Source organism: Centropristis striata, chromosome 1 (genome assembly GCF_030273125.1).
Source record: "Centropristis striata isolate RG_2023a ecotype Rhode Island chromosome 1, C.striata_1.0, whole genome shotgun sequence".
NCBI lineage: Eukaryota > Metazoa > Chordata > Actinopteri > Perciformes > Serranidae > Centropristis > Centropristis striata.
This window is the reverse complement of record NC_081517.1, coordinates 30,099,503-30,116,384: the sequence shown is the minus strand read 5'-3', so window position 1 is coordinate 30,116,384 and position 16,882 is coordinate 30,099,503. Positions and strand designations below refer to the sequence as shown.

At 41.1% G+C, this 16,882-nt stretch overlaps 2 protein-coding genes across 2 annotated transcripts in view; one reads left to right on the top strand and one right to left on the bottom strand.

The window, feature by feature from the left end:
- Positions 1–613: 613 nt before the first annotated feature.
- Positions 614–5,468, top strand: serping1 (serpin peptidase inhibitor, clade G (C1 inhibitor), member 1). Its single transcript, XM_059337625.1, has 11 exons — positions 614–732; positions 1,057–1,104; positions 1,256–1,364; positions 1,459–1,620; positions 1,740–2,045; positions 2,149–2,364; positions 3,593–3,736; positions 3,856–4,059; positions 4,144–4,283; positions 4,672–4,894; positions 5,137–5,468. The coding sequence occupies exons 2-11, from the start codon at positions 1,057–1,059 to the stop codon at positions 5,382–5,384; spliced, it is 1,800 nt and encodes a 599-aa protein (XP_059193608.1). The 5' UTR covers positions 614–732; the 3' UTR covers positions 5,385–5,468.
- Positions 5,469–6,119: 651 nt separating this feature from the next.
- The window catches only part of doc2d (double C2-like domains, delta), a 74,784-nt gene continuing 64,021 nt past the window's right edge, over positions 6,120–16,882 (bottom strand). The window contains exons 9-11 of the mRNA XM_059337635.1: positions 14,618–14,699; positions 14,264–14,360; positions 6,120–9,822 (exon numbers count right to left, since the gene is read on the bottom strand). Coding sequence (XP_059193618.1) covers positions 9,683–9,822; positions 14,264–14,360; positions 14,618–14,699 — 319 coding nt within the window. The 3' untranslated portion in view covers positions 6,120–9,682. The remainder of the gene's footprint in view (positions 9,823–14,263; positions 14,361–14,617; positions 14,700–16,882) is intronic.

Sequence of the window (16,882 nt, the reverse complement as noted above, 5' to 3'; positions counted from 1 at the left end):
AGACAATTAAAGTATTTAAGTAAAGTGACCAACTGCTGTTTAAAAACTACACTTACTGGTAAATTAAATATGTAAAGTGTCTCCATATCATTAGATCATAGTGCCATTAGCCACCAACAAACACAATAAAAAGCTGTACCTAAAATATACTAATTAATTTATTCATCCCATTAAAAAACTTGAGTACTTTGGTACTTCAGTGATATGTTGTCAACAAATATAACAGTTTTCTACCAATTAGCACAAACTTGCTTGTGTTTTCCTTATTTCCATTTTGTTCTTGACTGTGTGTCATACACAGTGCAACCTCTGGCTAAATTAAATGATTTAAAACACTTCAGGCAAAAACATTCCACTTTGCAAATGAGCCAAAGTGGAATGCATATCTACCCCCAACAAGTCATAACTGGTTCAACTTGTCAAGATTGAAAAGTTATAATTGAAAAAGTAATAAAATACTATATATTTGCAATGTAAATGCAATGAAAGCAGGAATAAAAACAGGAATATAAATGATCTCACTTGGTATCTGTTGCCAACATGTGAAACCATGTGATTTCCTGAAAGTCAGGAGTCCCAATTATGCAAACAAACATCTTTAAACCAACAATCACAGATTAGTGTTTGATAGTTGCAGTTTAGAGGAGCGGACAGTGAGCAGGTGGGGCAGAAACATTGCTGGTAAAACAAACTGGTAACGGAATTTTGGATACATTTGGAAATTCAAGAGCCGTGAGTATCATTTCATATTTTTCTAATTATTTTTGCTGATTAATCCTGGAGTCATTATTTTTTCACAGTACATCATAAATTACTGTAAAACATTTTTTATATAATTAATCTCTGACAAATGTGGATACTCAACACTGTCATTAAATGTCACAGTTTAAAACGTTTTAATGGTGGGCTACATCGCTGTGTTTCACATATTGCGCCATGTATTGATCTGTTTTAGGGCTTGATGCCATGCTCGTTTTGAAATCCTCACTTGCAAAACAACTGCATCAAGTATTTGCCAATTTCATGTTAAACCCTTTGCTCTGATCTCTGCTGTAGATGAAACTACGGGCTCTTGTTTGCATCCTGCTGCAGCTCACTTTTGAGGTAAACTTACCTGCTAAATGTAGAATGAACTCCAAATATTTTCCAATATCTTTCATGAACATTGTTATATCTGTCATCCAAAAGGCTTAAACCTAATCCTCCTTGACTCCTGAACCCAGCAGCTTTCCCCTGTCTATGTTTTTCTACTTAGCTCTCTGCATGCAGTGATCTCCAGGTGCTATCTGGTTCCACTATGGAGCTTCCCTGTCTCTCCTTTCAAAGTGACTTCATTGGAGGGTCCATCACCTGGAAATTCAATGGTCCTGTTATATTTCTACCACTGTTCTCACTGTATTGTAAAAGTACACAGTAATACATGTACTCATTTTTAAAAAAATCTTTTGCTGAATACAGGTAAAGATGTAAGTGCTCAGATGCCTGGTGCACCGACAGTTAAAAAAAGTGGCAAGTCTCTCTATATATCACATGTTACTGCGGCCAACCAGGGCCAGTATGTGTGTTTGATCAATCAGGATCAAATGGAGATAATAACGACATACAACATTACAGTTCTTGGTGAGGAACATAGATATACACTTCTCCATTATCATGTTTGAATGTGTGTAGAACTGATATACAACATTGTCCAAAAGCTTGGCTTGAGAAGAGTATGAAGTGTTTGTGTGTCTCTGCAGAATCCATTATCTATTACATCAAGGTAACTGAAGGCTCCGATGCTCAGCTCCCATGCAATTTCCCACGTTCCAGCAATGTCAAGGCCAATGCACTTTGGTTCAAAGAGACAGGTGCGGAGAAGAATAGAACACTGCTGAATCCTGAAGATGTACCAACAGCTGAAGATAACAGAGTGGAGCTGATGTATCCATCTGACCCGGATCAAACCCTCCTAATCAGAAACGTTGTCATGGAGGATGCTGGACAATACCTATGTGAATCTGCAGAGGGGGCAACACTCAGCTCTGCATTAATCATTGTTGAAGGTCAGTTTGGCATCTTTTTCTATGTACTTGTCTATAAAGTGTTTTTTATCAAAAGGAGGTTATCTTTCTTTCCATTTTAACTGTCTGCCTAACTTTCTCTCAGTTGCTCCTACCAGAGCTGCGCACACATGCATCGGCTTCACCACAGCATGGGAGCCCTGCCAGGACGAGAACAGCCGCACAGAGGAACCCATGCTGCAGGAATCCGTCACAGAGTTTTCCATGAAGCTGTACTCTTTCCTCAAAGATTCACAACCGTCTAGCAACCTGCTGTTCTCTCCTATCAGTATCGGCGGGGCACTCTTCCATTTGTTGTTAGGTATGAGAAAGGAAGTGGATTTCTAATGTTCTCACATTATTAAATATTCTTGATTATTCTAAAAGTATCCTTATCTTATTGGGTAAAAGAGTCATATGAAAAGGCCAAAAATGACAATGACAAGTTTTGGCCAGATAGCCTTTCAGAAGTCAGAAATTGCTTATTTTTCTTTGTTGTTCAAACTTGTTTAAAAATATAAGAAGTGGACATTCACAATGACGTCAGCTATTGGTTAATAGACTATGAGTTTTAAGCATATCTAAGCCTTTTAAGTGTTTTGCATTTTGACCATTATTGGAGCCAATATGGCTTGCTAGGTCAGCAAGGTGCATCTGTAATTTAAAATGCACACTCCTTAGTGTCTTTAGTGTATCTCTAGATTGTCTTTTAGTACAACCAAATGCGGAAAAATAAATTTTTAATGTAAGACTTTTAAATTTCATGAACTAAAAACACATGGAGAAAGGGTCAAAGTTCTATGAAAAAAACAGTGCACCTTGGTAACGTTAATACCCTTCTTTATCATCTATTTTACTCTAAATAGGACCATAATTTACAAAATGAACATTGGGCTGTATTGAAGAGGACTTAGAACTAGGAAAATGTTTACTGAGGTAATAAATCAAGTGAGAAGTGGGGTCTGACTGTGCAATCAGCCTTCTTTTTTGCAACCAGTTGAGGCGCCCCCTGCTGGTCATTAGATATAAATGCATGTTTAAGGCACTACAGCATTAGATTGACTTCAGACCTAGAGGTTGACACTTGATTGAACCATGCTGTTGCTAAGTGTGACATGTTGCTTCATTGTGACAAACAAATTGCACTGTTGTTTACTTTCAGTAGATATGATTTAAAAAAAATGTTTATGCCTGTAGTAGAGAATGAAGCTGAGTGACACAGACAGGCAGGTGCAGCTGGAAAATACTGAGGGACAGACAAATATGGCATAGCTGGTCTTTTCATGGGAATTCTTGACAATAAGAAAAATATTTTATAATTGGGATTTTTTGTGCTGAAAGCAACATTATCCCGTTGTTACTTGTACACATGCCTACATGTTTAACATTTATATGACTTGGAAGTTACATAAAAACATTTTTCACTTTAAAATGTGAAAGGAGTTTTTCTGTACTTCTAAATGTCAGACATGCCTTGCTGCTTGCAATATCACTAAAGTACAGTATGTCTCCTTCTATATTGTGTCTTTTCTTCATCCTGTTACCTTCAGGTGCAAGGAGTGACACTCAAAAAGCCATAGAGAGGGCTCTCTGTGTGCCTCATGACTTCCACTGTGTTCACCTCCAGATGAAGAAGCTGAGAGAGAAGCTGGCCGGTTCCTTACAGATGGCTTCTCAGATCTACTATAACCCACGTATGACTATCACAAAAAGGCTCTACTGCAGCCAAAGAGATGGATGCAGATATTCTGTGTGCACACAAAAGGATCTGTATCTCTGTAGCTCATCATGGCTTCTCTCTTCTCTTCCTCAGAGATGAATCTGAGCAAGTCATTTATTGACCAGTCGATCCAGTTCTATGAAGCGGAGCCCACCAGGCTGCTGGAAGCCAGCGAGGAGAACACGCGGATGATCAACAGCTGGGTGGCAAATAACACCAACAATAAAATCCAACACTTGGTTGACTCTGTATCTCCCGGTACACAGCTGATGCTGCTTAACGCTGTCTCCTTTAGTGGTCAGTATAGTATGTGTGCACAAGTGTGTGTATGTGCATGTGGAAATGGTGGAAACTAATAAACTGTGCGTATGTGTGCTGCAGGTCAGTGGAAGACCAAGTATGAGATGAAACCCAGGAAAAGACAATTCACAAAACTGACTGGTGATATGGTGACCGTGCCAGTCCTTTATCACCAGAAATATATGGCGGCTGTGGCACATGTAGTTGAGCTAAAAGCGCAGGTGAGAAAAAGCCAACAACATCCCTACACACACTCATTCACAAACTATACAGCAAGATTTTTTCTCAAACTGTGGGGAGAGCTGAAGGGCACGCCGGGGGACAGATGGGAGACAATGATGCTGTGTAAGGTGAAAGGTTACAAAATTGCATCAAAACACGCACTCCTCAGGCTGTCAAATCTGACTACACAGGCAGATTTTTTAAATATTCTGAGTGACCTTCTGCTACACTTTTCCATTAAACAGCAACAATAACCCTTGTGGAAACCATGAAAATAGTATGCATTTGCCCCATAGGGTGAACAAGAGAAGATGGGGGCACAAGGGTAGACTTTAAAAACCTCATTTATACAGTAACACCTGGACTTTTTTAAAAATTTACCAACAGGTGGCAAGGTTTGCTCTCACAGGTGACAGCAGCCTTTACATCTTGCTGCCTCGCTCCAGCACACTGACTGACCTGCAGCAGGTGGAGGAGAGGATGACGGACACGGCTGTGCATCAAATGATAGAACAACTGAAGGCAAAAGCTCCTCAGTTTACTGAGGTCACTCTGCCCAAAATCAAGCTGGATGTCCAGCCAGACATGAATATACTCATCAAGAAATTAGGTTTGTTTCTCTTTTAGGTTCTTCTCTGTCCATCAGACTTGTTCAGTTCATTAATACCACTGAGCACACACGCTTTCAGCTAATATTCTTTGTCTGTCAGACAGTCATTAAGTGTTATTTGTGAAATAAGCATACTTTTCTGCTTTGATCTCCCTGTGTCTGATGAACTTACTTTGCTGTCGGCCCTGCTTTTTCCCCCACTTTCATCTTTCTTCACTTTTTTCTCCATTTCTCCACACCAGGACTGACGTCACTCTTCGAGGAACCCAACCTGTGTGGCCTCTACTCTGAGGACAGGTTGGTTCTGGACGAAGCCAGACATCGGGCCTTCCTCGCTCTGACCGAACAAGGAGTCGAGGCTGCAGCCGCCACCTCTGCGTCGTTCTCTCGCTCATTCCCTGCCTTCTCTGCCCTGCAACCTTTCATCATGCTGCTGTGGAGTGACCAGACCAATGTGCCACTCTTCATTGGCAGAGTGACCGAGCCATAAGAGAGAGAGAGAGAGAGAGAGAGAGAGAGAAAGAGAGAGAGAGAGAGAGAGAGAGAGAGAGAGAGAGAGAGAGAGAGAGAGAGAGAGATAGAAAGGGGGGAGATGTAACAGGTGGGCGAAATGGCAAGAAACAAACAAAGATATGGTAAACAGAGGCTGTCAGAGAGTGGGAATACTTTTATCTTACTTTGCTTTCACAAAATATAAATTCAGTATCAATATTCCTTTACATATCCCTTTACTGGATGTGAGCAGTGACACTCACAAAAACATGTATCCAGACCTGGATAGGGATTGTTTTCAAAGATGATGATGAATAAACACATAATAAAACAACACATACGCTGCCTGTCTTGTGTTTTTGAAAAGTTAAGTACAATGCAGCTCACATTCAAAAGGAAGACAGACGACCACTGAAACAACTTAAATTTATTTTGCGAAGTAGTTACACAAACCCACCACAGGATGGCAGCCATACTGTGTGATTGACATTGACAGTGAATACACAGGGACTGCAGTAGTGAATTCCCCATCTCATTCGCCCCTGCCCTCCTGCATCATTACCACTGATATCAATTTAAGGAAGACGAAGTGTCAAAATCTGTGACAGTAAAGGTTTTGTTTTTCTTAAAGCAAAAGCTCGCTTGGCAAAGCACAGCAACTGAGCAAAAAATACCCTGAATCATCGTATTCACAAACAAACAAACACACACTGATGGCATCGACTGTAAACACATCAGCATTCAGAATGATCAGCTATGGTTGCACTCTATACAAGCTGATAGTGATTGCTAAACATGCAGCTGTATTGCAGATAAAATGATTACATAAGCAAAGCGGGGTCAATAGACAAGAGTCAGAAAATTTGGTGACTGTAAACAAAACCAGCAGATCCAGAGAAAGGAATAAGCAACCATCCAGCCTGAAATGTGAACTCTATTAGATCACTGTCACCCAGCCTAGCCCCAATCAAAATACTGAGTATTCCCAGAAATGCATCTTTGATGCCTGGATAACATAATGTTGTTTTGGTTTGATTATCTCACTGCCGACGTGCTGGGACTTCTGATGTGCATAGTACAGAATAAACATTGCCCAAACCTCTCTTTAAGGTCTAACTGAAAATGTGTTTAAGCTTACGGTTTCTCCACATGGTTTAGTTCCAAGCTTCAATAATGCCCAAGCCCTTTTTTTTAAAATCTAAACCTAATTCACCACTGAAGGATCCATTTTTTGCAGTCAACGATGAGACATTCACAAGGTTGTTGAAGGACACCAAGAATATGAGCAGCCGGATCGATTCAACAGTTAGAAAAACTCCCGGAGGCCACTGACCGACTGTGGGTGTGCTTTTGTGAACCGGTGTATGGCCAGAGCTGTAGTGATAGATGAACCGGGGGGAGTACATTTGATATCCTGGCAGGCAGTCAGACGATTCTGCGATAGTCTGGCCCATAAACACCATCGATATGCAGAGATGTGCATCGCAACAGACATGAAGGTTAAGTGTGCATTAGTAGCTTTTCACTATCTTGGATCCTGGCTTGTGATTATCCACTGTCCCCTGCTGCCATGCATGCTGTGTGAAATCCCATTTTACCTCCTGAGGTTAAAATGTAGGAGGGGGTTGGAGGGGCATTTCTGCTAACTGCACACAGTTTATCTCAGGAGGTAATCCTGCGTCACAGACAGGAGCATAGTAGTCCCAGTGACAGAATATATGCCACGAGAACTGATATTTAATAGGTCAGAAGTAATGAGATGATTGCAACATTAATCACAGCAATGACTCCCTCTAATGGTCGGTGTAGATCTCCAAAACATTCCCACACCCGACTAGCAAATGCAGATGCTTGGTCAGTGGCTCTTTGCTTCAGAATAGCACACTCTATGTACCCGTCTAGTGTCAGTTTTTGATGTGTCAGGGATGGCGTGTCACTTTCTGCTCATTACATAGAAAGCGGCTTTTTTAAAATAAACTTCTGTGTTCACAGCAATAACTAGGAACTTTTAACTGGTTACAAAACTCTCAAAAAAAGTCTTAACCTAGTGTTGATGCCTCTATATGATCTACATAAGCAATCAAGACCATCAGTCTTGAAAATTGGCTATTTTTTTATGGTTATTCTTAAACCCTGCCATGTTGCCATCAGGTCTGATTTTGTCAAAATCAGATGAAAGCATGCAGGTTCTCCAGAACCTCCTTTAGACAAGACTCTTTAGCGGGCCTCTGGCAGCAACCAGTCTGCTGTGGACAGACCCAGATCTGGTTGCTGCCACCTTTGACTTGCAGCTGGGAGGTGAAAGCTTTGCCGGCTGCTCTGCCTGCTGCCGAGGAGCAGACACCACGCCGCTGGAGGCCTAAGCTGTCCTTTTTTGCTGGGTGCGCTGGAGGAAAGGGATGAATTGAAAAACTAGAATCAGGGTTGAGCGGGGCATAACTGTCAAGTTATGCTGCAGTTAAAGGATAGGTTTTTTAACAGAAGTCTGGTGGTCATGGAGACATTTGCTTTTGTCCACAGGGGCCTCCAAACCCAACAGAAAATTGTAGCTGCTCAGGGTTTGTATTTAAATAGCTACTTCTGTGGATAACTGCTGGATTCAGTTATGTAGGTAAATTGATGTTGCTTGGAGGTTAAATTACAGGTTAACTTAACAGTGTTGACTTTTGGTAAAGTCCAGTTTTTTTAACCATCCACCACAACTGCAAAACAGACTTTCATAATCTTTATATTATGTTAGTTGCTCTCAGGGTCTGATAAAGACATACATGGATGTACAGTTGATCTTGTCCAAAGCCTGGTGCGTTTCATACAAAAGTGAAAGGGAGGCTTGTGCATCCATATTTGAGGCCAAGGGGCATTGACCAAGTGTCTGTATTTGACCCGTTGGTAGTGAGAATGTTTTTCAACCAAATTCTTTTACAACTTTTTAGATCCTTAAGTCTGAGGGTGTACAAAGGTAAAATAGGAGAAATGTTCAAGCTTTTGGGCACCCCAATTTTCATAAATCAGATAACAGGACCAATCACATGTCTGCATTTTCAGATTAATACATGACTGCTGCAATATTGCCACACTGGAAGAAAATGTTGCATCATCTGTGACTGTTGGAGCAGAATTGGAGTCGCTGAGGTAAACCTGCTTGGATCCTATCAGAATCTGGTTCATGAAGCCGCAGCAAAGGGAAGGTACAAACGCACCTCCAAAAGCAATATCCATTCAGCCTTTGATTGGGAAAGTCAAAAAGGGCAGTCAGAGGTTACGCATCAGGATATATTCCATTCTTTAGGTTGCTCTATGACTGTCTGGCAATGAGGGTCTGGCACACATGATTGACAGCTTGTCAGTGTCCCCCAGCCAGGAACGCTCACACCACTGAGGCCTGTGGCGGCGCCGGCGGAGGATTTCTCTCTTGTGTGTGTCTTTCTTGTCCTTTGTTAATATTTCCTCACACCTCTGTGCTTCTGAAGTTGGATGGAGACATTTTGAATGGGGCGTGACGTGAATACAGATAGACTCACACACAGCACAGACAGAAAATGTAGGCACTCATATTCTCATAGCCCTCATACACACATTCACACACACATATACCGACACATTAATGTCTGAAATGAAGGTGTATAGAAAGCCACTGTCACTTAAAGACAATGAGAGACAAGAACAAGAACACTGAAACGGTAAAGGTACAAATCCACCAAATGGATCATTTTGTGCTTTATAATACGGTGTGTTGTTTTGCATCAGACCACTAAAAAAGAAACTTCTCAGGACAGAATCACCCTTTTATAACATTCCCTCTCTGGCAACTATATACCACATTATGAGTCACTAGCGTGCACACACTTTTGGCGCCTTTCACTGAATGAATTTTGAGTACATTAATCTCAAATTTCTTCATTAGGTGTAAATTTCAATGACAGAATATGAGTGACTTCCACAATACAGTAAGGTCTAAAGCACAATTTTGTGAGTATTGTTTTGTTACGTCAACACTTTAATGAGGACATCGTCACAATTTGGTTCACCTTAAAAAAAAAAAAAAAAATCAGATTACACCTTCTTACCGTCATTAATATTAGTATGAATATCATATACTAATACTTGGTGCAGTAATTATTGGCGTTAAATTATTATATTTAACATTATTATTGCATGTTTTATCCTTTACTCTTATTACTGCTTTACTTGGTCTCCGTTATCAACCATCTTCCAGTGAGACAAATGTATGTACTGTATGTGTGTGTCTTTCGTGCGTGTGTTTGTGTGTTTGTATGCATGAATGTCTTGTGTAATCTAGTCCGGTTTGTCACTGCTCGGGGCTCCTTGCTGTGTGAGCGTATGCCAGTACTCCACTTTCTTCCCTTTGTTTTTGAGACAGTCGAACCAGTGTCTGAGTCTCTGTCCGCTTGCATTGATGCCCAGCTCTATTCCACCTACAAACAGAGAGCGAAAAACAGAGAAGAAGAGTCAGGAGGTGATGGGAAATAGTTGGAAAGGAGACAGAAATTGGGAGAAATCAATGAACAAAAGAAAGCAAGAAAGCAAGAAAGAAAGAAAGAAAGAAAGAAAGCAAGAAAGAAAGATCAGTGGCAGAGGAGGCATTCAGATCATTTACTTCTGTAAGAAATACAAAGACAACAATGTAAAAATTGGACTGATATATTACTCCGCCAAGGAGGTTTTGTTGTCAAGATTACAGAAAAACTACTGGTTTGATTTTCACAAAACTTGGTGGAAGAGTGTAGCATGGGCCAAGGAAGCACCCATTAAATTTGAAAGCAGATCTGAATCACAGGGCTACTATTTTTCACTTTTGTTTACATTGCAAGATAGGGCATGAGCTGTCAGAATATCAGAAAAAAGTTATTTCAAAGTTGTTCAAGTTTTCATGGCTCCCCTGATGCATTTTCCTTTTCTCTTTGTTGTCTCAAAAATACTACAAACAGCTATCGAAGTGTTGTTGAAATGCTGTGAGCAATAAAATACAACATATTTACTTTGTAGGGTCCATGTAGAACTTATGAACACCGAAGTCGAAAAAATGCCCTTCCATTTCAGGTGCATTTCACGTAAATGCACCTTGGCGGCGATCTGCGTTCTCTGAGTACCAGTTTAATTTCATATGACAATATTTAATTGTCATTACGTACCCATATCATTTTACTGTTGTAGCTAGTTGAGGCAAAAGTATTTCTGTATGTTCAGAACGAAAATTGTTGGACAAGATGATTGCTGACAAGCAATTTCTTTGAAGCAAACACTGTCAGATCAGGCTAGATATTTAGTTCACCACATGTCTTTGTCTTTGTTTATCTGTGGCCGCCCTGTATAAGCATATGAAAATGGATGGATGGATAGACATGTCTTTGTGAACCTGCTGGTGAGGGTGAATGAGGCAGATGTGCAGCAGAGGAAAACGTTGTAAGGGGTAAAAATAAATAGACGGAGAACGAGGTCGAACCTGAGGTTCCCAAACTTTGGGTTGGGTCCCTCCAAAGGGTCACAAAATAAATCTAAGGGGTTGTGAGATTATAAATGGGAGAGGAAAGAAGATATAAATAAGCTACGATAATTTTACCTTAAAGTAAGTAGTTAGTATAGCGGTCAGATAAAAAGTTCCCCCAGAAATTAAGTCAAGTACAAAGTGGCAAAATGGGTAAATAATCAAGAAAAGTACCTCAAAATTGAAGCACAGCACTTGAGTAAATGTATTTCAGAAAATAACAAACAAGCGGACGGACTGACAGACATTTTGTTTCTATTAAAATCAAATATTCAATAACTTTATTGAGCTTCAGCAATAACATATATCGACTCATATCAATAAAAATTATTATTATTTAACAGGCAGACAGACACGGGGGCAAAGGAGGAAATAAACAGTCATTCAAGACAAATTCCTCCAGGCAGAGAGAAAGAGAAATTGGCCGCTAGCTGGGGAATTACAAGACAGAGAGATTTAGATAACATAAGATTTATTGAAAGACCATGTGAGGTGGGGGGGATAAATATGAAGAGAAGCAGGAAATGACTCTGGTGAAAGTGAGCGGAGGTGACGGAGGCGTTGGTGGAGAGGCAGGCTGTAAGAAAGAGAGATGCAGGCAGTTGTCACACCGAGGTTATTACAAAGCCATTCCCTTGGCTGTGATTGCACAGTTAATGGAGCGTGAAGTTTTAAACACGGTATTTTGGCGATGCTGCCTTCTAACAGCGCCTAGGAAAATGACAGCCGCGAGCAAACAAGGCTCGATTGCTGATCTGCGTCTCATCTGAGCTCGACATTGAATGTTGCCTGAGATGTTGCTTCTGGGAGGAGAGGGGCAGCCTTTAAATGTTTCCTAGCCTGCATCCTCCTTCCCTTTCCTTTTAAACGCAGAAGCAAACGACTCAGAGAGAAGGTCTAGACCTGTTGACAGAGTTTCGATAGAATAATCAGGCACAACACTTGGTCACCTCCGCCCCCACAACACTCCCACCACCTCTGAACAGAGATCGATGGAGTGTTCTGGCAGCCTGCGGGTTGCCAGTGACAAACGGTCAGCCATCCTGACATGCGTTGGGGGACAGGAGAAGGATGAGGAGCCAGAGCTGGAGGAGATGACACGGATGAGGGCAAGGCTGGCACTCAGGCTGGTGAGCAGGTGTGCAGCAATGCTCACACAGCTTCGACCCCGTTCTTCTTATTTTTACCCCCCGCAACATTTTCCTCTGCTGCACATCTGCCACATTCAACCTCCCCAGCAGGTTCACAAAGACATGTGGTGAACTAAATATCTAGCCTGACCTGACGCCATTTGCTTCAAAGAAATTGCTTGTCAGATCAGCGATCATCGTGTCCAATAATTTCAGTTCTGAACATGTGGAAACACTTTTGCCTTTCTGTGTGAGGAACAAGACCAAAACACAGAAAACACACCAAGCAACAGCAAAGTGCAGCTCACTGCAATAATTACATTTTTCTGGGACAGGGAGGCGTTTCAGGGGGGAAGGTCTTTGTAACATCGGTCAACATGACTCAGGAGTCACAGGACTATGTTTACTGATTGAGTGGGGGTACTATCTGGGTGCCAAAAGTCAAACTATCCCCAAGTTTTAGTTTGGCCGCACTTTGCCATCAAACCAAACCGATGCAGCTCGGATAAGCAGCTGCAGCTTTCAATAAACATTACATGGCAGCTTGGTGCACTGATTGGTGTGTTTTTGGAGTAAAAAACAGTTTGGTAGAAGCACAAAACCCTCAAACTTGCCTTAAGACTTGACTTAAGACTTATCTTACCATTGTAATTATTAGGGATATGTATTGAGTGGACTTGGTCTCTACTATGTGCATAACATGACTTTTAAAGTTTCAGCAGGTACGGTTTATAATATAACTTTTTGTCATATTCGCCTAAACTGTCACTGCCTCCTAACAGTCATGTAGTACAGATTTTCTGTAAAAAAAATCATGTTCCTCTGCCTCCTCCCAAAGAATGCACCACAACCAAAGAAAAACAACCAATCCGAGCCAAATGCAGTGTCAATGACTGCTCATGACCTCTGATTAAACTGTCAGACTATGCAGCACCGATCATTTATGACTCAAGATCCTGTTACTGCATTGCCTATTTCTTGCCTCAAATTTGTTCAGAAACATATTTTCGTGTGCTGTTTAGCTGTGAAATGAGAAAGTTTGCTCCAGCTGGTGGGCGGTGCTCAGTTTTGGCTGTTTTCGACATGGCAGCGAGGTCACAAACTTTCTCATTTTTTACAGGGGGGAATTTCCAGACTAGACCTCTGCCAAAATACTTTTCCGTACGGTTTCACAGGAAACACGATACAAACATGATATAAACTTACACCACAACATGGCTCACTCAAAATCAGAGCTTTAGGTTTGATTCATGGTGAAGATTTCCCATCTCTCCTTGTGTATCGATCTCTCCCACGAGTCCTCCACTTGATTTATTGCCTGTTTTCTTGTGTACTTTTGCCCTCACATTTATTCTCTCATTGTTCAGTTTTCTCCTCCACGTATCTCTGAAATCTCACCTTTTACCATGTGACATCCTCTATATCTGCGGCTAAGCCTATTAGCCGGCTTGTTATTGCTCTCACTCATATAAAAGTGCACTGGGATTATGTTCGCTCACCCTCTTTATCAACTCGTTTGCTCCATTCTTCTTAGTCTCAGTGTCATTTTTCTCCCAGCTCCAATTAACATAACTGGCAGGGTGATGTAGCTAAACCTGTAGTGATAATGGTCAGGGGAATGGCCGTTATCTGGCGCTGTACGTTAGACGGATGGCCTTTTCTCCCAGCACGGCTAATAACTCACTGGGCTTATCTAAACACTGGGTTTCTCCCCATCAACCCAACCACCCACCGCCTCACACTCATGTGCGCACACACACATTAGACGGAGTAAAACGCTTTGATCTGAAGGCCTTCAAGCTCACAGGGTGGTAATCCATTCTCAGTGTGCCTCCCCACTAGTTCCCCATCACTCCCTAAGCTCCCATGTGCTCCATTGCCATGATATACACATCAGGCCATGCCAAAGCTGTTAAGCAGTCTGACGAGGCAGCAGCGATCTGATGTGCCAAGTCCACCAAGGATGGGGATCCTTTTTTTGATTTCTAAAGCATCTCCACTTCCTCCTCCAATCAAATGCTCCTTTGCTTGCTCAAATCGTTCTCCTCAAGCCTCATAATTAGCCCTCATCTCTACGCATCTCTTTTTTCTTCTCCGCCTACGCTCGGCCTGGTTTTTTCTTAATGTTTTTTGCAATTGCGCCGCTTTCATTCAAACACTCTTGTACACTCATCTACTTTGCTGCCGCAGCTTTCCTTTACACCCCTCCCCTTCACAACTCAGTTTTTTTTCTCAGCCTACCTATGAAGTCGTTGCTCATTCCCAAGTCGTAGTCCCACACAGTGATCTCCAGGGTTTTCTTTGCCAGCTGGTCCAGGGTAATTTCATATGAAAACTCCTGTGCAGGTGGTGCACACAAGAGCATATTTATATCAATGATTCATTAACACGAGAGTTGAAAGGAGATGAATTTGTAATAAAAACATGCAGATTGATGCTGAGCACATTCAAAGAAGGAATGTCAGATTTGAAGGACGTATGCTTAATTGCCGTGCTCATCAGAACTAAAGATACACTACAGAACATCATCTTGAGCTCAGCATATAAAAAGTAACCAGGTGTACTTTGGTTATTTGTAGAGCGGAGACAATGTACCTCATTGAATTCTGGGTTGAGAGTCTTTTTCTTGACTGTAGTCTTGTTCTTGGACTTTTTCCCCATATCTGGCTGCAAGATGCTGAAAAAGACAGAAAAAAGAGAGCAGATGCTAAAGAGGATATAAATTCTTTGGGACTGTTCAGGTCGTGTCCAACCTCAGGATGACACATCACTTCCAAGGGAACAGTTTGACATTTTGTGAAATATGCTGATTTGTTTTTTGGCCGAGAGTTCGATGAGAGGATTGATAGTCCGAATATTTAACTCTAGTGACACACTTAAAAGAATGTCTGTGCCAAAAAAACTGCCATGAAATTATATATTAGTATTATTTTCCACTGAATTAAACCTTAATTTAAATTTAAATCTAATCTCTTTTTCACAGTCTGGGATATGTCACTGATTGGCAACAACAGCATAGATGTTGATGTTTGTTTGTGTTTGTGCAGATTAAAAAACAAAAATCTATCTGGAAGAAATACACGCCCCCTTCCCAAAACTTATATAAAAACAGCATATGTTATATTAATTTCCACTTTCACTGAGTCACATTTTTCAACAAACATCAGTGTTGATCATAACTACCAATTATTTAGTAATTTACATCATTTTAACCCTTTCAATGCCTGTTTGTTAACATAATGCCACTGTTGTTTTTTATTGGTGAAATTATTTTCCAGACACTAAATGCTAGGGGGAATATTCATTTCTAGACAATCTGTGATATGTCAATTCATTTTGATGCACCTTTATTTTTCTACCATACACCAGCAAGGATGCAGGACTTCATGCTGTTATGGCTGTGGGATCAAAATTGTGGTTTTAATGGGTTTCAATAGGGACATTTCGTTCCTTATCGGTCTGATTGTTTGCATTTTGACAATATATAGAAATAGAAAAGAAAAATAGAAATAAAAGCCTCACAACCTCGCCAAAATGTACACCATATGAATCAAGACAGCCAAAAAATAAGAATTTGTTCTTAATGACCTGCCTGGTTAAATAAAGGTGAATGAAATGAATGAATGAAAAAACAGCCAAAAACGTAGTATAAGTTAAAAGAGCTTAATTTAAAGCATTAACGATGGAAACACGGGGAAACAGCTAGCCTCACACTTTTATTTTTTGTACGGATAAAGAAATGTGATACTGTGAGATTTAAAGGTGCTGTTTGACGAGTTTAGGACAATAAAGATCCTGAAATGCATTTCACCTTTTAAACAAGTCCAGAACAATCATTAATGCTGAGTTGAAAGCATTAATTTTTTACTTTTTCTAATCTTTTGCTCTGATGTGACGGTGAACTTTGCTGAGTGGCGGAAACAAAGGGAGGCTGAGAGTTTGCAAAATCTGTTTCTGAGATAATTGTGACCCAGAAGTCTTTTGAACAAAGACGGGGACAGTGAGAGAGTGAAAGAGAAACTGAGAGAGACAGTAGACCACAGCAAGATCGTAATCATGCCGATGTCGGAGGACTGTGCGCTCCAGCGAAGAGGCAACAGAAGGAGCGCTAGAGGGCAATGGGAGTCATCATCAGCATAAATTCCAAGTCAAGATGTTCAGGCGGTGAGATATCTCACTCTTCCAACCTCCCCACGCCGCCAGTGACGAATCCTGGCCTGACAGCTGATGCATGAGATGGGCTCGGGGTTGTCACTGCAGAGCCGGAATCAGAGCGAGTGAAGGATGGAAGGACGGAGGTGGGGAAGGAACAGGAGGAGGAGGAATTGATAATAAAGCAAGGTGGTGACACAAAGACTTTCATCAGACACTGATGAAAATGTCATTTTTTCATGATATGAAATGATTCGACTAAAGCTGTGGGTATCAGTGACAATTGTGAATTCACTCCTCCTACTTGTTGTTGACAGCTAAAAGATGCAAACATGCACAGTTTACTATAAGTCAGAACTCATGAGCATATTCAGGCTTCCCAGGCTTCTCTCTCCCACAATACTTTAACTGGGACACAAAGTTACTTTTTACTTTGCTTGAACTTCTCACCATTGAAGTCTACATGACTAACTCAATATCCTTTGAAAGAAGATCGCAAGAACACGTCGCTAGAGAAGAGAGGTTCGACTATTTTTTCTGACTCAAGTTTGTATGAGTCACTCACAAAAGAGAGGCAGGTTTTCAAGTCAGTCGAGCCACCATTACCCCTTTTCCACAGGCAGTTTGAGGGCCGGTATTGAGCCTGGAAAACTGCTTCCGGGGCAACAACAACTCTTATGTTGTATCATTTTATTTTATTTGTTAAAC

Excerpts from the sequence above, each read along its gene's own strand:
- serping1 (XM_059337625.1), top strand. The coding sequence starts at position 1,057 with ATGAAACTACGGGCTCTTGTTTGCATCCTGCTGCAGCTCACTTTTGAG. Across the intron at positions 1,621-1,739 it reads ATACAACATTACAGTTCTTG|AATCCATTATCTATTACATC; the intron begins GTGAGGAACATA and ends GTGTCTCTGCAG. Across the intron at positions 4,895-5,136 it reads TATACTCATCAAGAAATTAG|GACTGACGTCACTCTTCGAG; the intron begins GTTTGTTTCTCT and ends TCTCCACACCAG.